This window comes from Myotis lucifugus, unplaced genomic scaffold, assembly GCF_000147115.1.
Source record: "Myotis lucifugus unplaced genomic scaffold, Myoluc2.0 scaffold_222, whole genome shotgun sequence".
Lineage (NCBI taxonomy): Eukaryota > Metazoa > Chordata > Mammalia > Chiroptera > Vespertilionidae > Myotis > Myotis lucifugus.
This window is the reverse complement of record NW_005871270.1, coordinates 1,968,393-1,988,623: the sequence shown is the minus strand read 5'-3', so window position 1 is coordinate 1,988,623 and position 20,231 is coordinate 1,968,393. Positions and strand designations below refer to the sequence as shown.

Below are 20,231 nucleotides of genomic sequence, written 5' to 3'. Positions count from 1 at the left end.
CAATTATCTGTTTAATGTCAGCCTTCCTCACCAGACTATAAGCACCATGAAGGCAGGGACTCTTATCTGTCTTATTCACTATGGTAATCTCTAACCCAGATATTTTCGAATTGAAATATGAGTAGGGAGTAATGTGACCACAGTCCACAGTGTATAGAAAGGAGGAACAGGAATTGAGGCTGACGCTAGGTTAGGACAGACCTCCTCCAGCTACCCAAGGTCTAAAGGAACCCAGCCTGAGCCTACTTAGAACATCTACGTCAGATGGATAGATGGATGGGTTGATGGGTGGATTATGGATGGTAAATAGATGAGTGGATGGGTGGGGCATGAATGTGTGGATGGCTATGTGGATGGATGGATGGGTTTACAGGAGCCTAGAAAGTCCATCCATTGACCCTGTCTTGGGATGAGGGAATGACCACCACTCACTCCTGTATCCTCTTTCTCCCTGCTGGCTCTAATGGCTCCAGGCTGGACAGGGGAGGTGGGAAGAGATGGCCAGGCCAAATGAGCTAAGTGAAGGAAAAAAATAAAAAGAACAAATGAGGCAGGCAAACACCTAGCTAACTACCTGCTCAGGGCCTGGTTAAGACAAAAAGTTAGCTCCTTAGCTCTATAACCAGCAGAGCCTGGTCTGGTCTCCTTATCTTGACAGAGACTCCCTATTCAGGCTGAGCCAGAAATCTTCCCTCTTCCCCACAAAGTGTGCTGAAGTAGCAGAAAGAGCTTTCTGGGGGAGACTCAGAATCCTCTGAGCATTCCTCTCCAGGGCTGGCCTCCTGAAGATACATCTCCCCCTCAACTGGCACCACTGACAGAAAAAAATCTCTTAACCCCACCAACCCTGGTTTGGTGATGGCCCAGAACAAGCATCTTCCTCCCAAGACCCCAACCAAACAGAGACGTTCCAGGGACAAGCTGCCTGTGTTATATCCTCCCTCAGGAGCCAGGCCCTATCTGGGGATGCAGGCTGTGCCAGAGGGAAGGATAGGTCCCTTCTTTCTCCTTGACTCTGGGAGGCTCCTCAGTCATAAGAGTGAATCTTCTGTCAAAAAAAGAGGAACAAACCCTCGCTGGTTTGGCTCAGCGGATAGAGCATCAGCCTGAGGACTGAAGGATCCCGGGTTCGATTCCAGTCAAGGGCACATTCCTGGGTTGGAGCTTGAACTCCAGTAGGGGACGTGCAGAACGCAGCCAATCAATGATTCTCTCTCATCATTGATGTTTTTATCTCTCTCTCCCTCTCCCTTCCTCTCTGAAATCAATAAAAATATATTTTTTTTAAAAAAAGAGGGACAATAGGGTTGGGAGACACCTCAGAGCTCATCTTCTCCTAGCTTTCTGCAGGTACCCTAATCCTCTCCTTGCCCAGAACCTGACTGGTCACAGAGCCTGGGCTTGCACACTGTCAGGGACAAGAAGCACTCTGCCACTGGCTGAGCCAAAACCTGGCTCTCTGGCTCTGGTTCCATCCTGGGGAGCCCCAGGAAATTCAGTCTGCACTTCTCTCCCCTGTGGGACAGGCCCTCTTGGCTAAATAAACAGCTCGTTCTCCCTCTCCTGTCACCACCCTCTTACCTGTATGCTAACTACCTCCAATGCAGATGTGCCCTGCTCTTCCCCAGATAGTCTGCTTTCTCCTGGGCTTTGACAGGGGCTCAGCTTTGGGTGCTTTGGTCTTAAAGAGAAATAAAGCACCCAAGGAAATCTTCTCCCTGCTCCCTAGAGAGGAGGGAGTGGGTGTGGGACCTGGGAGAGGGACCGTCTCCCTCTCTGAAAACCCCCAGGCAGAGGGGGCTGGGAGACAAGCTGAGGCAGAGCACTGCCCTTCCTCCTTCCTTTAGGCTGGAGCACAAGAAGCTGCATCCTAACCTTTACCAGCTCCCCGAGGAGAACATCCTAGAAGTGTGGTCTCTGCCAAGGGTTCTAAAGCCTTTAATTTGATTTTCCTCACACAGGCAATTGTTGTAATTATTCTGATTAGGAATCATTACCCAGTACAGCCTCTGCACCCGACAGGCACCATGCGTCCAGCAGCAAGCTGCAGTGGGGCAGGCGGGCCCAGCCGCACCTCCTGGAGGAGCCGACAGCAAACAAAAGCCATCGATGGGGAGTTCTGGGGGAGTTAATGAAGTGCTCACATGCCACGAGAAGCCAACACTAAAGCTAAACAAAAACACCTCCAGTCCCCGGGGCCAGTCCCGCAGCGCCACAGCTCAGCTCCCCTCCCCAACCTGCCCAGCGCAGGCTGCCCAGCACTGGCCAGCACTGGAAGGGGTGGGGGCTCTCTGCCAGCCTCCTGGCAGCACTCGGACATCTTGTCAGTAACCCTGACGGGAACAGCTGGAGATGACAGATCAATGGTTCAATACCCTCAACAGCATGTCACTGATGTGACAGCAAATGTTATTCTAATCAAGCCATAATCATAGTCAAATTACACAGCTACATTCTCAGGAGGGGAGGGAGAGAAAGGCAGCAGGAAGGGATCAGAGGTCAGGAATTAAAGGTCATTCAACCTACCTCCAGCACTTGCTGCAGGCTGGGCTGACCATCCACCATGGCTTGAATAATCCCGGTGAGCTGAAAGGAAAGATAAAGAGCCAATGAATGGAAAACTCGAAGCTGGAGTTTCGGTTTTTCCTTTCCTTTCTGTTTTTATCCTTCTACTGTAAAGAACTCTGACCTGCACTGCTTTAGGCTGGGAACCTGACAGAAGCCTTGGGAATCAAGTCCTAGGACACACTGTAAACTTCCCAACAACATCCTGCCCTGAAATAGATACACATCTACCCTCTGATCACAGGGTATGTCTCATACCTGTTTCAGCTTTCATTTGTAAGAGAAAAAAAAAAGATTTTACGTGTCTTTTGTGTTCCATAGGCTCAATAACTCCCCACAAATTTCAGTCTAAAGTAAATCACCTCCAAGCTTCACAGAAGCTCCGGTCGGACTTAGGGAATAACCACATAGGACAGGCACACTTGGTTTCAAGTCCACCTCTTCTCTGGGCCTCGATGTCCAGCATTTTCCCATCTAACACCAGTGAAGGGCCAGAGGGTCCCACAAGCTCCACCCTTCACCCTGTATGCCTGGAGCCTCAATACCAACTAGCCAAGCAGGAAACAGGCACCTTGAACTGATGGGGAAACTCAGGCAAAAAGGCCTAAGGTACAAACCTGGTCTAGAGAATTTCTGACTCACAGGCCTATGCGCCACCCAGGGCAGGCTTAGGTTAAACAAGCTTGTTGCTTTGTTTTGTTGTGTTTTGTTTTGTAGTGAAAAAATCCCTCAAGCACAGACTAGAACATATCGCCTCAAGGATCTGAGGCAGGAGGTCCCCATCCACAGAACAGGACTCAGCTGGAGATCACCATGCCCACTGTGCCCCTGGCTACTTCCAGAGACAGTAGCATCGAAGGTTTGCTTGGAAACTTCTTATTTTTTTAAGTGTTGGGGGTGCAGATTAAACTCCAATTAAACTATAATTACATTTAATGAATACCAAATACCCAACTCACAGGAACCGCTGGCACTAAGAGGGAAGGTTATTTTCTCATAGTGACTTACATGGAATGGTAATACACACCTTTCAGGGAAGAAATTTTCATTTTAAGAACGCTGAGTTCCTCTAGGTGGGTTTCTGTAGTTCATCAAGTCATTATTAGGTGGTATTTTAAGGAAGTGTAAGGACACAGCCACTCTATTTTATATTCCAGAAACTGTTTTTATATTAATCTGTATTTTAATTGGGTAACAGCTGCTGCCTACAGACTTCCCATGGTCTAAAAGGAAAATAAATTAGAAAGATTAACTACACTGTTGTTTCAAAAGGCTTTAACCCACAGCATGCCCACCCGGCTGGCACCTCCACACCCTTTCCTTGCTTGGGAGACCAGAGAATTGCCCAGCAGAGGGAGGGCTGAGCCAAGGAGAAGAACAGATGGTCTACTGAGGGCTGGGGGCAGGGAGGAGACGAGCCAGGGTCAGCAGCTTTAATCCTGGAGTGCTAAGGCTCCTCTGATTTAGTCAACAACTATTCATGGAGAGCCTACACCATGCTGGGCCCCATTCTAGGAACTAGGGAGTCAGCAGTAAAGAAAAACATGAAAACCTTCATTGGATCTGTGTTCTTTTTGGCAGCTCTTTCCTATGCCCAGCCCCGCTACCACCCAGAGTATGTACACCTTCCAGAGCCACACACTGAGCAGGCAGTTGCCATGTTGTGCCTCAGCATGCAGGGGCCAGAGTCCAGAGTAGACTTGTTACCAACTCCAGCTCCATATCCAGATGACTGACTACCACCCATGTACCCACACTGCCCTTTCTGGCCCAGCTTCTCTTCTGCTTCGTTCTCCCAGGGCCGAGCTATATCTCCAAGCTTGGAGCTCTGGGTCAGGACTATCCTGGAAGAGGGCCCACAACCATTCTTATTTCTTGGAAAGCTCCAGGGTCTGTGGACCAGTCTCATATCTGGTCTGAGTTTCTGGGACAAGGGAGGGCTACTCCTTCTCTTGGCTGCCATCAAGGGTCACTCAGATGAGCTCAATGCCAAAGGCTTCCAGACACACAGGAAACCAATGGCACCCTTGCCAAGAAACCTCCCTCCTTGGAGATGGAACTTAGGTCAGCATCTGTATACCCCAGAAGCACCTGCTCTGGGCCCTAGGGAAATCCCTGGCTTGGGAGAGAAAAATCACTCTACCACAAAGGAAAACCAGGGGTGCTGCTCTGTGGGAGCTTCACCACAGATGAGGCCTCCTTTTTCCACCGTGGAGGTGGGGCTGGGGCGCTAGGGTCCTGGGGCTTTCTCAAACTCCTCTGCAGTGGTCAGTAATCCTAGAATTACCAGCTTGGGAGGAACCCAATGAGCTCAGCTCCCTCTCTCTCCATGCTACCCATGCCACACTGGTGGTCCAACAAGACACAGCTTACAGCTGACTTCCTAAAGGGCTTGACTCAACCCCCAGAGACACAGAGGCTTGAGCTCTTGGTTCAACTTGAGGCAGTCTTCCAGGGGGAGGCCTCATTCCCCTGTATTACCAATTCCTCCAAGGATGGACTGCTATCTTTTCAGCTCTGCCAAGGCACTGGCTGAAGAGGGAGTGAAATTAAGAAAGTTAGTCCCTCTACCTGATAGTGACAACCAGTAAGACACCTGTAAGACTTATACCACAAGCTATGACAGAGAGAGACAAGAGACAATTTAATAAAATAACTACTGGGAATTTCTACCTTAGGCATAACTTAAATCTTTCATGCTACAGTTTAAGCTCATTTCCACTTGGGTTAATATATATTTGTAAAAAGCTTTCGCATCCTCACAATGAAAGGTACTAGAGCAAAGCCAAGTATTATTAGGCTGAGAACCAGAGCTCACAGGCTAAACAGAGCTCAGAGACCTTAACCACTTAAAGCAGGAGAGGTGAGAGGAAGAATTAATGTGTGTTCTGTGGCTCCTTTCACTGAGGGATTACAGATTAACTCCCGCTTCTCCAGACTCGGAAACCACAAGGCGAGGGGCTTTTGACCCTGACTGATAACATGGCTGGTTACTGAGATCCCCTACCCACACAAGGGCTTTGTCCAGGAATGAGCTGGCTTCATCACAAACACTAGCAACTACAGGAAGCAGCCCAAGACACTTGGTGCCAATAGTATGTCAGCATCCAGCACTTTCTCCTTTCACAGTTTATCTCCAACACAATCGTATTCTGACACCAAGACAGTTTGTTGATTACATAAGCACTTGTCTCTGGCGTGCAATCTGATAATCAGACCCACTCTTTCTCCTCAGACAAAAAGACCAATAAATCTCACCCTTTATAAGTACAGGTGAAAGACAAAGCCCTTTACTGGCATTTAGCAAAATGGGTATTTTTCTAGTTGTTTTTTCTCCCCCACAACAATGACAATGACAAAAAAGACTGCTCATGTTAGGGACTGTGTGGCAGTCCAGCTGCTGGAGACAGAGATCTGATGAGCTGGAGCAGATTCTAGAGGTGGTAGGGATAGGACTTGGGAAGGAATGAAACACATCCCATCCTATCCCTGTCAGAACCATGTCTCCAGGCTATCAACTGAAAGTAAGAAAGGACCTCAAAAAGGCCAGTAACGTGTTCATTACACAGAGCAGTAAGTGTCTGTATGTGGGCTACAAACTCACCCAAAGCAGAATCCCTCTTCCTCCTGCCAGCACTGAGCCTATCTCCTTCCCCCCAGCACAAGCATGTGTTCATGTGTGTACTCATGTGTCATTTGTGTGTACACACACACACGTCTCTTCCTCCTGCTAGCACTGAGCCTATGTCCTTCCCCCCAGCACAAGCATGTGCTCATGTGTGTACTCATGTGTCATTTGTGTGTACACACACACACGCCAGAGTTCTTAAGAACTTGTGCAAGAGAGAAAATTCTACCAGAGGAGCTGCTTTGGCACAACCAGGAGCTTTGGGATTGTTCCTCACACTTACTAATGAAAGGGTCCCTCTAGCTGGAAAGGCAATTACTGCCAGGTTGGATGAGGTCTGAGAACAATGGCCCCCATCCTGTGTCCATGCCTCTCTCTGCATAGCAGTTCCATATGGTATGGAGACAGGGCAATATTTAGATGATCCAAGGTTTTCCAAAGACTTTACTTCTCAAAAGAGCAAGTCAGCAGTACAGTTACTCTAGGAGAGGCAAGGTGTGGTCGAATAACTCCTTGACAATATTAATCCATTTAAGGAACATGTATTAAGTGTTTGCTTGGTACCAGGCCCTAATGATGGGACAAAGATGGATCAGATCTAGTTTCTGCTCACTGAGTTTAGTGGGGAGACAAGATAAATAATTACAGTATAATGGAAATGATCAGTGTTATGTTGGGGTGAACACAACCCAGCCTTCCTAGCCTTCCCAGCCTTCCCAGAGAAGGGACCCTGAGCAGAGTCTTAGGGGACAAGCAGGGCTGGGGGAGGGGAGAGGGAGCATCACCCAGGCAAAGTACCATCACGTGCAGAGGTAAATTGTGAGAGGGTGACATTTGGATGAGGGAAGTGAAGGGAAGATGAAGCAGGGAGATATGAGGCTGGACAGAAAGGCAGCGACCCGGTCAGGGAGAGTTTTGAGCTCTGGAAGCCTGCCACACTTTCATACTCACAACAAGGATCTCCCAACACCACCATGCCTACTACCATCCAAATTATGTATGTATGTCTTTGAGTGAAACTTTCTAGAAATTTTCATCATAGTCCAACAATCCCTCCCCACTCAAAAAAAAAAAGCAGCAGCCCTACTCTAAAAAAACACCCTTTTCCCAATACTATAAAGCATCTACTCTTGCCCAGGCCGAGCTCCAGCAGTGCTCTGCTCCATCCCTAAACAGGCAGCAACTTTGACAAATCTGGGCCTCCTTGTCTATGCCAAGCAGCCTAGCCGGAGCTGGATCCCCCAAGGGGAAGTTACACAGAGAGGAGGAAGAGAAGGACAGAGGATACTACACTTTCAGGCCCATGGAGGGCTCAGGCAACTAGCTAGTTTAAGGAAAGTTTTCCCTTCTCCTCCTGTAAGGAAGGGGATTTTCATCACCATCATTAAAATGTTGATTTTTCAAAAGGGGCAAAAAAGACAATTGGTACCCCCTGGTGGCATAGGTTATTCCCAGGGAAAGGGGGGGGGGGCCGGGGGAACAATAGACCCCAAAAGGGAGAAAGAACCTCAATATCATTAGCTGGAACAACAAAAGACTTGAGAGACTAGACACCTTGGCAGGCGGATGCCTGTAAAAAAAGGCCCACCTGAGTCAGGCAGCAAACACTGGCATCAAGCCCAGGAATGACCCTCCGAACCCCGTATCTGGGCCCTCCCACCGTGGCAGGCAGGTCCTTTCCCAGCTTCCTCCAAACAAGATTGTTTTGGGGTTTCTCAAGACCCTCTTTCCTCCTGTTTCATTCATATGTAAAAGTAGGCCTCCAACTGAAGTCACAGTCTTAATGTATCCCAGCCCCAAATTCTGAAAGGATTCTGGAAAAACTCATGTTCCCCCATCACCTCTGTTACTACATATTCTTGACTATTCTTGTGATTTCACCACAGCCTGTGGCCACCACAGAGTATAACATAACACATCACAGGGGAAAGCAGGCACAGAAGGCTCTCCGTACAGTCATGAGTCAGAACTCTTCAGGGAGCCTCTCTGCCAATAGCTCATTTGAGCCTCCAGCAAGCATATCTAAGATCTCAGTTTCCCAGACTGGAAAACGGGGCTAATGCTGACCTGCTGACAAGGTGGCTGAGTTCAGGACCAGCCTAGGACAAGGATAGGGACAGTTCAGCCTTGGCCAGGCTGTGCTCATACCCCCACTGGATTGCCCTTCTCTTTCCTCAGTGATAGAGTGTGCTTCCTACCTACAAACTCAACTGATGTTTCATATAGGGCTATTTTCCTCAGGACAGAGAAACATCGTCAAAAAGCTAAGAAACCCTGAACCTCTCCTTCTAAGAAGCTGAAATCTTCACCTCTTGTCAAGGGATCCTAAGGAAAATGAAACTGAAAATAAATCTGAGCCCCAGAAGCACCATCCTGCTCCTTGACTCCAACTGCCCCGTCACCAGGAAGGGTAGGGATTACAAGAAAGGGAAAATGTTGGTGAAACTGGGACAGATTGTGCCACTGTTCTCCCTGGGTCTCCAATGACCAGAGTGGCCCAAATGGAGTGGCAGACTTTGTAAAGAGCCAACTGCTGGGTCCAATGTGCACCGGCCTACACTGCTGATAAGACCTAACTTTCCCTAATGAGCCTATATACCAATGGTCCAAAAGCTCCTGCCCCAGTGGCCGTTGCTGCCACCTGCAGGGCCCTTACCTCTGTGCAGAAGGGAGTAAGCTGTGGATGGATTACGGGCTGGACATACATGTGAAAAGTAGACTCAATCTCCATGGTCCGGCCATTTAGCTTCAGGATGGGGAACTCGATGATTTCCTGGAATGGCAAATACACAGAAGAAGAAGTGTTTGTTTGTTTTTTAAATCAACCATTTCAAATAATAACGCAGAGTTAAGAATGAGAGTGTTTTGAACTCAGTACCTCCTGCTAGGCCAAACCCAAGACTGAGTGAGATGCTGCTAACTCAGTCAAGTCCTAACCCTCCCACTGTGAACATGTTCAGGTTCCAGGGACTGGACACATGCCCCATCCCCGTTGTCTCTGGAAAGGAGAAGGTAGACACTAGTACAATCTGCCCCAGTTTCCCCAAGTGGTTCTCTAGCAAGTGGTTCACTGGAGCCCCGAAAAGGGGGCCCTTATTTCCCCTGACCCAGGTCCCTGCCCTGGAAGGGGCCTGACTGTCCAGCTATAAAGACAATCAGCCATCAGACCGATGCACAGTCTCCTGTATATGAAGTTTAAACAGAGCTGAGGAGTTTCATTAGTTTTTATAAAAAACAATAACAACAAAACATAATAAATAAAGCCAAAGGGGATAGTAAAGAGGCGAAAACTGAGTAAGAGTAATAAGAGCTAGTGCCTCCCACCTTTCTTTCAGGCAGCAAGCCCTCCCCCTAGGCAGCTCCCCCACCCCAAATCGCTTAACCAGCCCTTCCCAGTCCACTGGAACGTAATGGAAGAGAAGGAGGAGTGACAATTTGTTTGGTGTCTCTAAGATTAATTTGTCTCCGTTATTTAATAGAGATGCACAGCACCAAGGTCCTGGTGTGCAAACAGGCTTGCAGAACGCTGGCTGTGCAGCAAGCCTCATACATCGCTCCTGGGAAGGGAGGAACGCACCAGAGGGGGGAGAGGGCAGGAGAGAGCACACACGCACCAGAGAGAAGAGGGAAAGCAAGCAGAGAGAATAAAAAAAATTATTGCTTTTTAATATTCAAAAACAGTTTGCAAAATTTAATCAAAGCAGAGGAAAAGCTAACATTTTTACCACTTTGACATTTTTATTAGCGCTTTCATAAATTTTTAAAACATGAATGGAATTAGTTTACAACACAAAAAAACTGCCCTGAAAACATCTGGAAGAGACAAATAGGAAATAATAAAAAAATAAATAAAAGCAAAATCCTCCGAGTAAAATTAGCATGTGGAAAAGGCCTCCACTGCAGAGAGAGAGAGAGAGAGAGAGAGAGAGAGAGAGAGAGCGCGAGCGCGCACACGCGAGCGCTCTGCCCACCCAGTGGTCCCAGCAGTCAGTTCCAGGAGCATCCCTACCCCAAGTCCCCCATTCTGGAGAGAACCTTTCCAGTATCACTAAAATCAAGGCAAATTGGTTCTGTCCAGGGAGAGCCTGGAGAAGCAACAGTGAACAGTTAATACCTGACTAGACTCAGGAAACAAGCACATGGAAAGACAGGAGAAATGGCCGATCGCCTTGATATCCCAGGGTAGCCAGATATCCTTCCTCCAGCCCTCTAAACATACTATTATCTGGCTGATTTTTAAAGCACCCATTTTTATCCAACACATTACAGCAGGACTGAAGACCAAATCAAGCCAGTCAGATTTCACGTTGGAGAAACTAAAAAGTTCTGGTTGACTGGTCTCCCTGGGGTGATCCCCAAAGATGGGAAAATTGACAGGAGCCTCTCAAAATAGGAAGGAAGAGGCTGCAAGGCTGAAGCCAAGTCGGGGGGGGGGGGGGGGGGGCAGAGAGGAGGCCCAGGCTGCTGCTTAGACTGGGTGATGCTTCTCCTCTCAACATGTTCTCCATTTCCCTAGGCCTCTCATTCTCCACAATGCACTACAAAACTGGCCAGGTGGAAGAGTGTAGTGCTTAAAAAACAAAGTTGAGGCACACACACACACAACATACATACTGGTCCCTCTGAAAAATCAGATATCCCAAACCTCCAAGAGCTAACTCTAAGGTGGGGCGCATCTGAGTCAGGCTCATCCGACTCCTCCATTTCTAATGTATCTTTCATCTCCCAGTAAGCAGAAAAATACTTCCCCAAGAGAAAGAGCTCCATAGCCTGGTTGAGTTTGGCTGCCCTGGTGTCTCAGGAAACAAATACAGCCAGCTCCTCACTAACAATGTTAGCTGGACCCACAATGAAATTTAACCTGTGACACAACTGTACTTTTCATTTAAACTTTCATTTTGAGAGAAGCAGTATTTGGAGACCTGCAGTTTGTCCCGCTAATAAAGACAAGTGTTGGGACCTTTAAAGATGTCATTCATCTCTGGCTTTTATTAAATTCAATTTTCTTAAGCCCGTGATACATTATGAAATTAGGGGTTGACATTCCTCTGGAAACAAAAATATATATCAAACACAAATAGGAAAAAACCCTCTATTACCAAGAATTTATGGCTTAAAGTTTATCTCTTTTCGTTTTTTTACAAGCACGTGGTTTGTTTTAGATATCTGAAATGTTATTATGGATCTAAATTTCATTAGTATTTTTTATAAAACAGTAAGCTCTTGCTCTGACCAGCACCGAGTCAATATTCCTAGTAGATTCTCTGAAAACTTGGCCTGCGGATTTTCCCACTGCGGTTCTGTCTTCAAACTTTCCTGCTGCTGGCTTCTTGGGGAAATAGAGCCAACTGAAGTGCTCACACTTACTATCACCCTCCTAGCGAGGAGGAAAAAGTAGCCTCAGCTCCATGAAAAAAGAGGGGAAACTCACAGAGGTTACCTCAAAGTTTTAGGTTGATCACATTAATTTCAAGAGCTTATGAAGAAGTGCTTAAGTGCCAGCTTCTAGGGGCAGTAGTTTTGAAGTTATTTGAAACTTATTCCTGCCCCTTCTTTCCTCTCACTCAATTTCATCATTCCCTTAGAATGATGAAAAATGATGAAAGTGGTTTTTTTGGTGTTTTTTAAGGAGTAGTTGAGTGTCTGCTTGTATAAAGGTAGTGCCAGGAAGGAAAGAACCAGTTTGCACTTAGCAGTCCTCTTTCCTTCCCCTATTAATAGTTTCACAATTCCTTACATTTATATGTCATTTGCATTAAACTAAACTGCCTGAACATCTACTGGATGCAAGACACTGTACAGGTGTTGGAGCAGGATTTAGAATTAAGATGTAGCCCTAGCTGGTTTGGCTCAGTGGATAAAGCGCTGGCCTGCGGACTGAAGGGTCCTAGGTTCAATTCCAGTCAAGGGCACATGCCTGGATTGCGGGCTTGATCCCCAGAGGGGCATGCAGGAGGCAGCCAATCAATGATTCTCTCTCATCATTGATGTTTCTACCTCTCTCTCCCTCTCCTTTCCTCTCTGAAATCAATAATAAAAAAAAAATATATATATATATATATATATATATATATATATAAAGATGTAGTCTCCGCTTTGGAGAAGTCCACAGACTAATGAGCAGAAAAGATACGTGAACAAATAATGAACAATTCACTAAGATAAGTATCTTAGAGGAGGAACATACCGAGTGTTAAACTTTTCAGTTGACAGTGTACTTTCAAATATATTTTCTTATTTTACCCTTATTAATTCTGGAAGATAGGTCATATCATCATCATCATGAGGTCATACACCAATACTATTAAACACCTACTATTTACCAGGCAGGGGCTAGGTGTGGACACAGATAAATACAGTGAGATGTGGCTCCTCTCTGTGAGGTGCTCAGAGTCTGGGCATCCTTGGAGATGTGCGGAAAATGAAATCATTTCATTCCTTCCATCTATTGTTTACTATGTGGCAGACACTCTGCTAAATGTTAACAGGAATGATCTCACTGAATCCCCCTAACAACTCATGAGGTGGGAATCATTATTATCCCTATTTTACAAATAAACTAAGGCCCAAAAAGAAGCTGTCACTTGCTCAAGTTATACTGCTAGTTAGGGACAGAGCTGGGACTCCAAATGGGGAAAATGAGACTTAAAGAGAGTAGGAATAACAGCTTTCAAAATTTAAAGGGCCAAGAAAGATCTGATTCTTTACGTCTGAAAGGTTGTCTTTAGGGAGCTCAGTCTACTTTCTCCAAGGGATCAAGGAGCCTCCTGGCCACAGTGAAGAGGGGAAGTTGAGAGTGAGAAGTGAGGGCTGCATTGGCTCTCAAGTTACCCGAGCAATAAATGTGGACTATCCAGGCAGAAAGTCCTAGTGGACTGCTACCAAAGAGCCTCCACTATGGCTGCAGTGACACAGATGATGATAAGCTCCAAGCTCGGGGACGCAGGAACCATGAGCCTTCAGTTTGCATCTCTAGCACCCAGCTCCATTCTAGCATGCAGACTTCACTCTCAAGTTTTTTGTTTGTTTGTTTTTCTTGTGGTTTTTGTTGTTGTTAGTTTGTTTTAATCCTCACCTGAGGATATTTTTCCATTGATTTTTAGGGAGAGTAGAAGAGAGAGAAAGACAGAGACAAATAATGATGTGAAACACATTGATTGGTTGGCTCTTGCACACGCCCTGATCAAGGACCGGGCTGGGGAGAAGCCTGCAACCAAAGCCCTTGACTGGAATCAAACCCAGGACCCTTCAGTCCGCAGGCCGACACTCTATCCACTGAGCCAAACCGGCTCGGGCCACTCTCTCAACTTTTGATGAGTAAACATATGAAGGAGCTGACAAATGGCAAGACAGAAGCCAAGCACATGGCTCTAACAGAAAACACTGCTTTGACCAAGTTCTCCGTAGGACCAGAGAGGTGATCTACCTAAGGTGACAAAGATGGAAGCCAGAAGTCAAACCCCAACATGGAATGAATGCTCCAAAGCACTTTCTACCTGATCCCCTGCCTCTCATCTTTAAGCGGTTTCTTCTCCTCCCTCAACTGCTAAAAACTGCCAATGTCCCAGCTTTCTGTTTGTCCAGACCAACGGTTTCCTGGAACACAGGACTTTCAGGGCTAAAATTGGGACAGTTGGTCACTCTACACCATCTAGAAGTTGCCTGCACCACTAGGTTATCAGAAAGTAGAGCACCATAAACCCAAAAAGCTGATGGTGGATGGGAACTGGCCACAATTGACAATTAAGGACAAAAGCCTTAGGACGTGAGATTTTCAAAGTATCCATGGTTCTAAACCAATTATATCCGCTGTCTCCCTCAATAAAATGACAGCTGCAAATCTATTTCTTAAGGGGAGGGAAGACAGAGAGATAAAACAAAGCACCAAGTAAATATTCTCTCACCTTTTTAAGTGAGCAGAGGTTTAAGCTGGAGCAAAGGTTCTATGTAGCTGCTTTCTAACTGCTCAACTAAGAATCTCAGATAAACTTGATAAGCTGAGGACAAAACTGCAACAGCATTTCAAATGAAATTTCACACCCACATCTGTAGGCTACAAGCAATAAATGTGTAGGTTGCTCACAGGGTATTCAAACTCCCTTAAACTAAAGTGTCTGCAGTGATAAGATTATAGTTAAATTTAGACTAACAACAAAAGGATTTTAAGCAGGAGGGACTTAAGTTAGACTGTTGGACTCTCTCGACAATGGGACCGAGGGTTTAATAGTACAGTGTTCTTATAGACTTTAATCCAAAATACAGATTCTCTTTTGCCTGAGCTGATGATTCTATGGTCCTGTCTGAAATAAGGGAATGAGCAGATAATTTTTCATGGTTTCCCCCTCTCAACCTAGGAACTGCATTCCCTCACTTTACAGACAGTAACAACTAATCTATCCCTTCCCTCCATCTTCTGAAGAAAATTCCAAAAAATGTATGCCCCTCCACAGAAAGGTTTGATAAAATCCAAAAGTAGCATCACACCACAAGGTAGAAAAAGTAGTACTTGCCAAAAACATGGGTTGTATCCAAATACTTGGTTTTGGGATCAAAGTCCCATGCAAAGGCAGGTCCTTTCTCCAAGGGATCAAGGAGCTTCCTGGCCACAGTGAAGAGGGGAAGTTGAGAGTGAGAAGTGAGGGCTGCACTGGGCAATGAATGGGGCATGGTTTGCTTAACAGTTTCTTCTTCGGGGGGAAAAAAAGACATTTTATGCACAAGGAGCTTATTTCTTAAACAAACACTCGTGGTTTTGATTTACACCACAGCCTGCTCCTAAATAATTTATGGCGGGTTAAATTTATTGCCGAGCCCTGGCTGGCTGCAAATTCGAATTGCCAAATAATTAGATTTTAGGGCAAAGCTTATAAATTACCCGTCGATTTGTCCGGACTTGTTTGTCAGTTGCTTTGTGCTTCGGGTCATCTTTGGCATTTGGCTGTTTGGGTTTTAATTGCTGATTTACACTTTGACAGATGAGAGCTGATGCTCGAAGTTTCAGGACAAGGAAGGGTAAAGAAATCGGAGCTTTAAAAGGCTGATTTTTCACCTACATGTCCCTCTTTACCCATCCCCATAGACTCCAAAGCATTTAAATGTAGAAAAGAGGCTGAAAATGAATACCGCTATTTTTTGTTGGGAGTGGAACACAGTGAATGATAATTTACTTTCCTGAAATCTGAATTAAAAAACATATATATAATTCCAATAAGTGAAGGAAACCAAAAGTCCAAGGGTATGCATGCCCGTGTCTACCTCTACGTGCACATGACTCTGGATCAGCCTCAGTTTAGACATTTTTAGATATTCAATTGTAATAACTTCAAATATTAGTGGCTTCTATGAAGCCAACCCTTCAGGGCAGCAAACAACCAAATAATTTATTTCAAGCTACCTGTATACCCCCAGTTTGTCATGGAATTAATTTAAACAAATTTCACGTTTTGTGCAGGAGAGGTCCCCGGAGGCAGCACTAAGGGAGGGCATGGAAGTGGAAGGATGCCAAATCCAACTTACCATTCCATTGGAGAAAAAAACAAACAAAAACCTTCCTGGTAGTGTCTGACTCTGTCCACTATGTTGATAGAGGGCCTGCAGGCTCTTCTCTGTTCCCCAGAGAAGCAGGGCCTGCCTCCCAGCCACCTGCTGTACTCCAATAGCTTACTATGAGGCCATGAGTCAGAATAATACTAGTAGTAATTCTACTAATAAGAGCTGACACATATAGCTGTTACATGCCAGGCACAGATTGGTACTATTGTTAACCCCATTTTGCAAATAAGGCAAGTGAGGCATAAAGAGTAAAAATGACTTGCCCAAGGCAAGCCGTATTACTAGTAGGTGGTGGAGACTAGGCTCAAATTCAGAGAGTCCAATTCTGGCGTCCATGCTCTGAACCACTATGCTATATAGCTTCTCATTTGAACAGAGTCTACCCAGCTCCCCTCACTTTGGAGGTCCAGATTCCACATTCTGGGACCTGGGCATATGCAGCCAAAGCCTGTTCTGTTAATCACCTGACAAGGTGGGGAAAAGTCATGCAACATGCTGGAGACCACAAGATGAATCGGAGGCTTAGTTAGACAAAGACCAGTTTTCCAATCAATGCAAATACAGTAAGATCCACTAGCTGGGGGTGAAGGGGTGGGGGAGAGTAACAGGCAATCAAGACAGGACCAGGTCCATTCAAGCAGACAGAGGGTTCTGATCGTGCAACTTGGATAAGAACCCAGAGAAGTTGGCTGGGCTTCAGGAGGCCCTGCTCAGGAACCCCATCCATAGCTCCAGGGGCAGCTGGTCTTGTCGCAGAAGACTGCATTCCCATGCGGTGCTTCATAGATTCCCTCTTCTCGGTCCACACCTGACAGCCAGATGCCAGGACAGGGAAATGGCCGAGCTAGCATGACAGATTTTTAAAATCACTGACTAGTAAGCAAGGAATACACAGACTGACATCCTGTCCACAATGTATTGAACACTTTTCTCACACACTGGCTCGTTTGATCCCACATCTCTGTAAGGCAGGCAGGAATGACTACCCTATTCTATAGAGGAGAAAGCTAAGGCAGTCAGTGGTTCTCAACACATGCTCCCTCACAGGCAGCATCCCATCAACTGAGAACTTAATAAAAATGCAAGTTCCTGACCTCTACCCCAGACTTTCTGAATCAGGAGCCCTGAGGGTGGGGCCAGCAATCTGTGTTTTAATAAGCCCTGGAGGTGATTCTGATGCTAGCCAAAGTTTGTGCAATATCCTGAAGCACCAAGCTGGGCACTCCTCACCAACATCCACAACCATCACATTCCACACCATCATCATGAACTTCCTTTAAGGCTTGCCCCAGCATTGTTTCTCTGGTCATGTGAAAGTAGACCTTATCAAAATGGCATATTTCATCCCATTCATCAGTCTGACTCCTCCATCCTCAACTACCAGTCCCTTTCAGTTCATCAATTAGCTTTTCATTCAAATGCTGCTTGCTAGTGGTGGGGGGAAAAACCTGTGAACAATGCAGATAGTCCCTGGATTCCATTTCCAACACCATGATCTCAAGCCATGATTCTCAGTTTGCATCACACTTTTGGAGAGCAAGATTCCAAGCTTTCTAGCCAGTTATCATCCTATTATGTAATCACTAGAGGCCCGGTGCATGAAATTCGTGTGTGGGGGGGGGGGGTCCCTCAGCCCAATCTTCACCCTCTCCAACCTGGGAGCCCTCAGGGGAGCCCTCTCCAATCTGGGAGCCCTGATGGCTTAGGCCCACTCCCTGTGGTTCTCTACTCTCTGCAGGGCCTGACCGCTCCACGCCCGCTGCCCAGAGGCTCTCCGCGGCCCAAAGGCCCTCCATGGCATCAGCGGCTGCCCCCCCAGGACTGCAGGACTCTGGCGGAGCTGAGGGGACTGGGCACCGCCCTCTTTGTGACGGACTGATGGTTAATTTGCATATTACCCATTTATTAGATAGGATCACTACCTTCCTCCCACAGGTCAATGGCCAATCAGTTCATCAAACAGATCATAGAGGAGTAACCACCTACATCACCACAAAGGAACTCACCTATATCAGGTCTCCTGGATTTGGATCTTCAGCTCAGAGCACCCCATTTACAACAACCCTATGTCCCACACTCCACTCCTTACCAAATCTCTTAGCAACACTGACTTCCAGGAGCCCACTAGGATCCACAGGAGCTATGCGCTATTAAGAGCATGGTTCTCAAACTCATTTCTTTCCCAACACATAACTTCTCTCCATCACCACCTTAGTTAAACCCACTAACATCTCTTTCAAATAATGCCTCCTAATCAGTTTCCCTAAGTCCATTTTTAACTCCTTGGAACACCTTCCCCTCTATTCCCATGAACTCTGGCTTACAACAGTATTTCGGTTTCTTCCCTCCCACTCAACAATACATTCACACTTCCTATTCTGGCTCACCAACTTTGGCCCCAACCTCCATATGAACTCTGCAACTTCGGCTTTCCAACTAAGAGCCTCTGCCAGCATTTAGTCTCAGACCAGGCCTTGGCTAGAAGAGCCTCCCCAGGACTAGACACTGACCACAGCCCTGGAGCAGAAGTGGAGCACTCATGTAGCAGATCTGTTTTGCTGCCCACAGACCAAGACCCTCCACTGGCCAGCTGCTAAAACAGCAGCCCATCCCAAGGTACCTCTCCTTCAGATTGAAAGATTCCCTGTTGTCTGTCTCTCCCTCCAGAGTCTACTTGCCTCCTTTTTGATTCTCCCACCACCTAACAGGGTTTTGCCTGCGGAAGCACTCAGTACACACAAACCCATCCCTGCCTGCCCCATCCTGCTCGCCCTTCTGCTGCAGACCTGCCAGCCTGGAGGGCTTGTGTCAATCTGGGAACACTCTTATTTCAGGCTTTTAGGCTATGACTCAATTTTCACAGCTAGGGCTCAAAACATCACATAAACGTATGGCTGTGGCGGCTTTTAAAGTATTGTGAACACCCAGGATAAAAGAATAAAAAATAATCATCCCAATGGCATCTTAATCAAAATGATGTAGGATCCTTTTCCCCAACAAGACACAGAGATGGAGAAAGCATCTCCTAACATCAGTTTCCTCGTGTCAAACAACTGAAATCAGTCTACAAAGTAAGAAATGTAATCAATACTGGGGAGAAAAAGAACAAGCAAGACAGAATGGGGGGACAGGGAAAAATGAAGCCTGTGGGCTTAACTACTCCTTTGGATTTCACCTCCCCATTATCCCTTCCTGACCTACTGGCTTTCTCTCTATGGTTGGGTACCTGTTGCGGCTACTCAGAGGGAGAGCGCAACCCCCACCCCCACACCTCCCAGTCATCTCTGCTGTAGCAAATCCTCCCTAGATACCCAGGCCTCCTGCCTCTTCATTAATCCTTCCTTCCCAACCGTTTATCTGTGTGAAGGGTATAAACCTCCCTGATCTATGGAAGGTGGGTCTTCCCAAGGGATGCCTAACAGATCCAAATGCAAAATGCCAGTACTTTTGGAGGTGGGGGTGGGGTGTCAGGTCATTATCCAGCCCTTGCCTCTCTCTAGACCCAGCAGCCCAACTCAGTGCTGCCTTCAACAGCAGCTCAGGTATCAGATGAAACTGCCATGAGGATGTCTCAGGGCCTCAGGGCCTCAGGTCACATATTTCTACAGAGCTTCACCCTTTTTGCCCACATTTTATTGGCTAAATTCTCTTAAACTTCTTCTAGCCTTTGAACTCTCACTCATAGCATCCCAATAAAACCTTCTAGCTTGAATGTGAGAAATACCATGTAATTAATACAGATAAACCTACTAACCAAATGGTGAAATATTTGCCAGGTTCAAAGCCTTCATCCTTGCTCTTCCTCATTTTCAATATTCCAATCCAAGTCAGTGTTTTCAGACGTAGGTCAGTCCCTCCTGGCTGATTCTGTGAGCGCCTTTTACAACAATTCTGAGAAGCTCAGACCTACCCCACCCTCTCCAGCCGCCTAAGTTTCTCTTAGCAGGAAGCCTAGGTGACCCTTCCCTACACTGTAAGCAGGGTCGATCAATCGCCTCCCTTGTGCCCCACTGTACCCAGGACTTACCTATGATCATAGTTATACCGCTAAACGGTGTCTACTCTCCTCAAATATGAGCTCCTTCAGGGTAGGGAGCATTTTTAACTTATCTTTATATCCCCAGCATCTAACACAGAGCTTGAAGTTGCTATCCTGAGTAAAAAGAGGCCTTTTCATTGTTTCTTAGGTGATTACAATAAAGTCCTCCCCATTCCTTTGCCCACTTCATTGGTTTTGTCATGGCCAACAAAAACCTTAAAAGGCAGTTCAGTGTCACCGTTAGTTTACAGTCCCCGATTTCATTCACCATTTATCAATGGCCCTATTCTTAGAGTTCTTCCCCACCACCAACCTTATTCCAGTGTCTAACAAAATCTGCATTCCAAGAGCTGTCTCAGCCTTGGGGAGGCCACCAGGATAATAAGAGGCTGGGAGTGCGGAGGGAATGCTTCTTGATTTGCACTAAATTATGTGGTGATTTTGTTA

At 46.4% G+C, this 20,231-nt stretch overlaps 1 protein-coding gene across 16 annotated transcripts in view; it reads right to left on the bottom strand.

The window, feature by feature from the left end:
- ERI3 (ERI1 exoribonuclease family member 3) overlaps nt 1-20,231 on the bottom strand; it is a 129,929-nt gene that overhangs the window by 88,545 nt on the left and 21,153 nt on the right. For all 16 annotated transcript variants that reach the window (XR_002831524.1, XM_014463846.2, XM_014463840.2 and 13 more), the window contains 2 exons: nt 8,850-8,966; nt 2,527-2,586 (listed from right to left, as the gene is read on the bottom strand). Coding sequence is in view for 15 of the 16 variants with exons in the window: in XM_014463846.2 (XP_014319332.1) it covers nt 2,527-2,586; nt 8,850-8,966 (177 nt within the window). In the remaining variant the exon portion in view is untranslated. The remainder of the gene's footprint in view (nt 1-2,526; nt 2,587-8,849; nt 8,967-20,231) is intronic.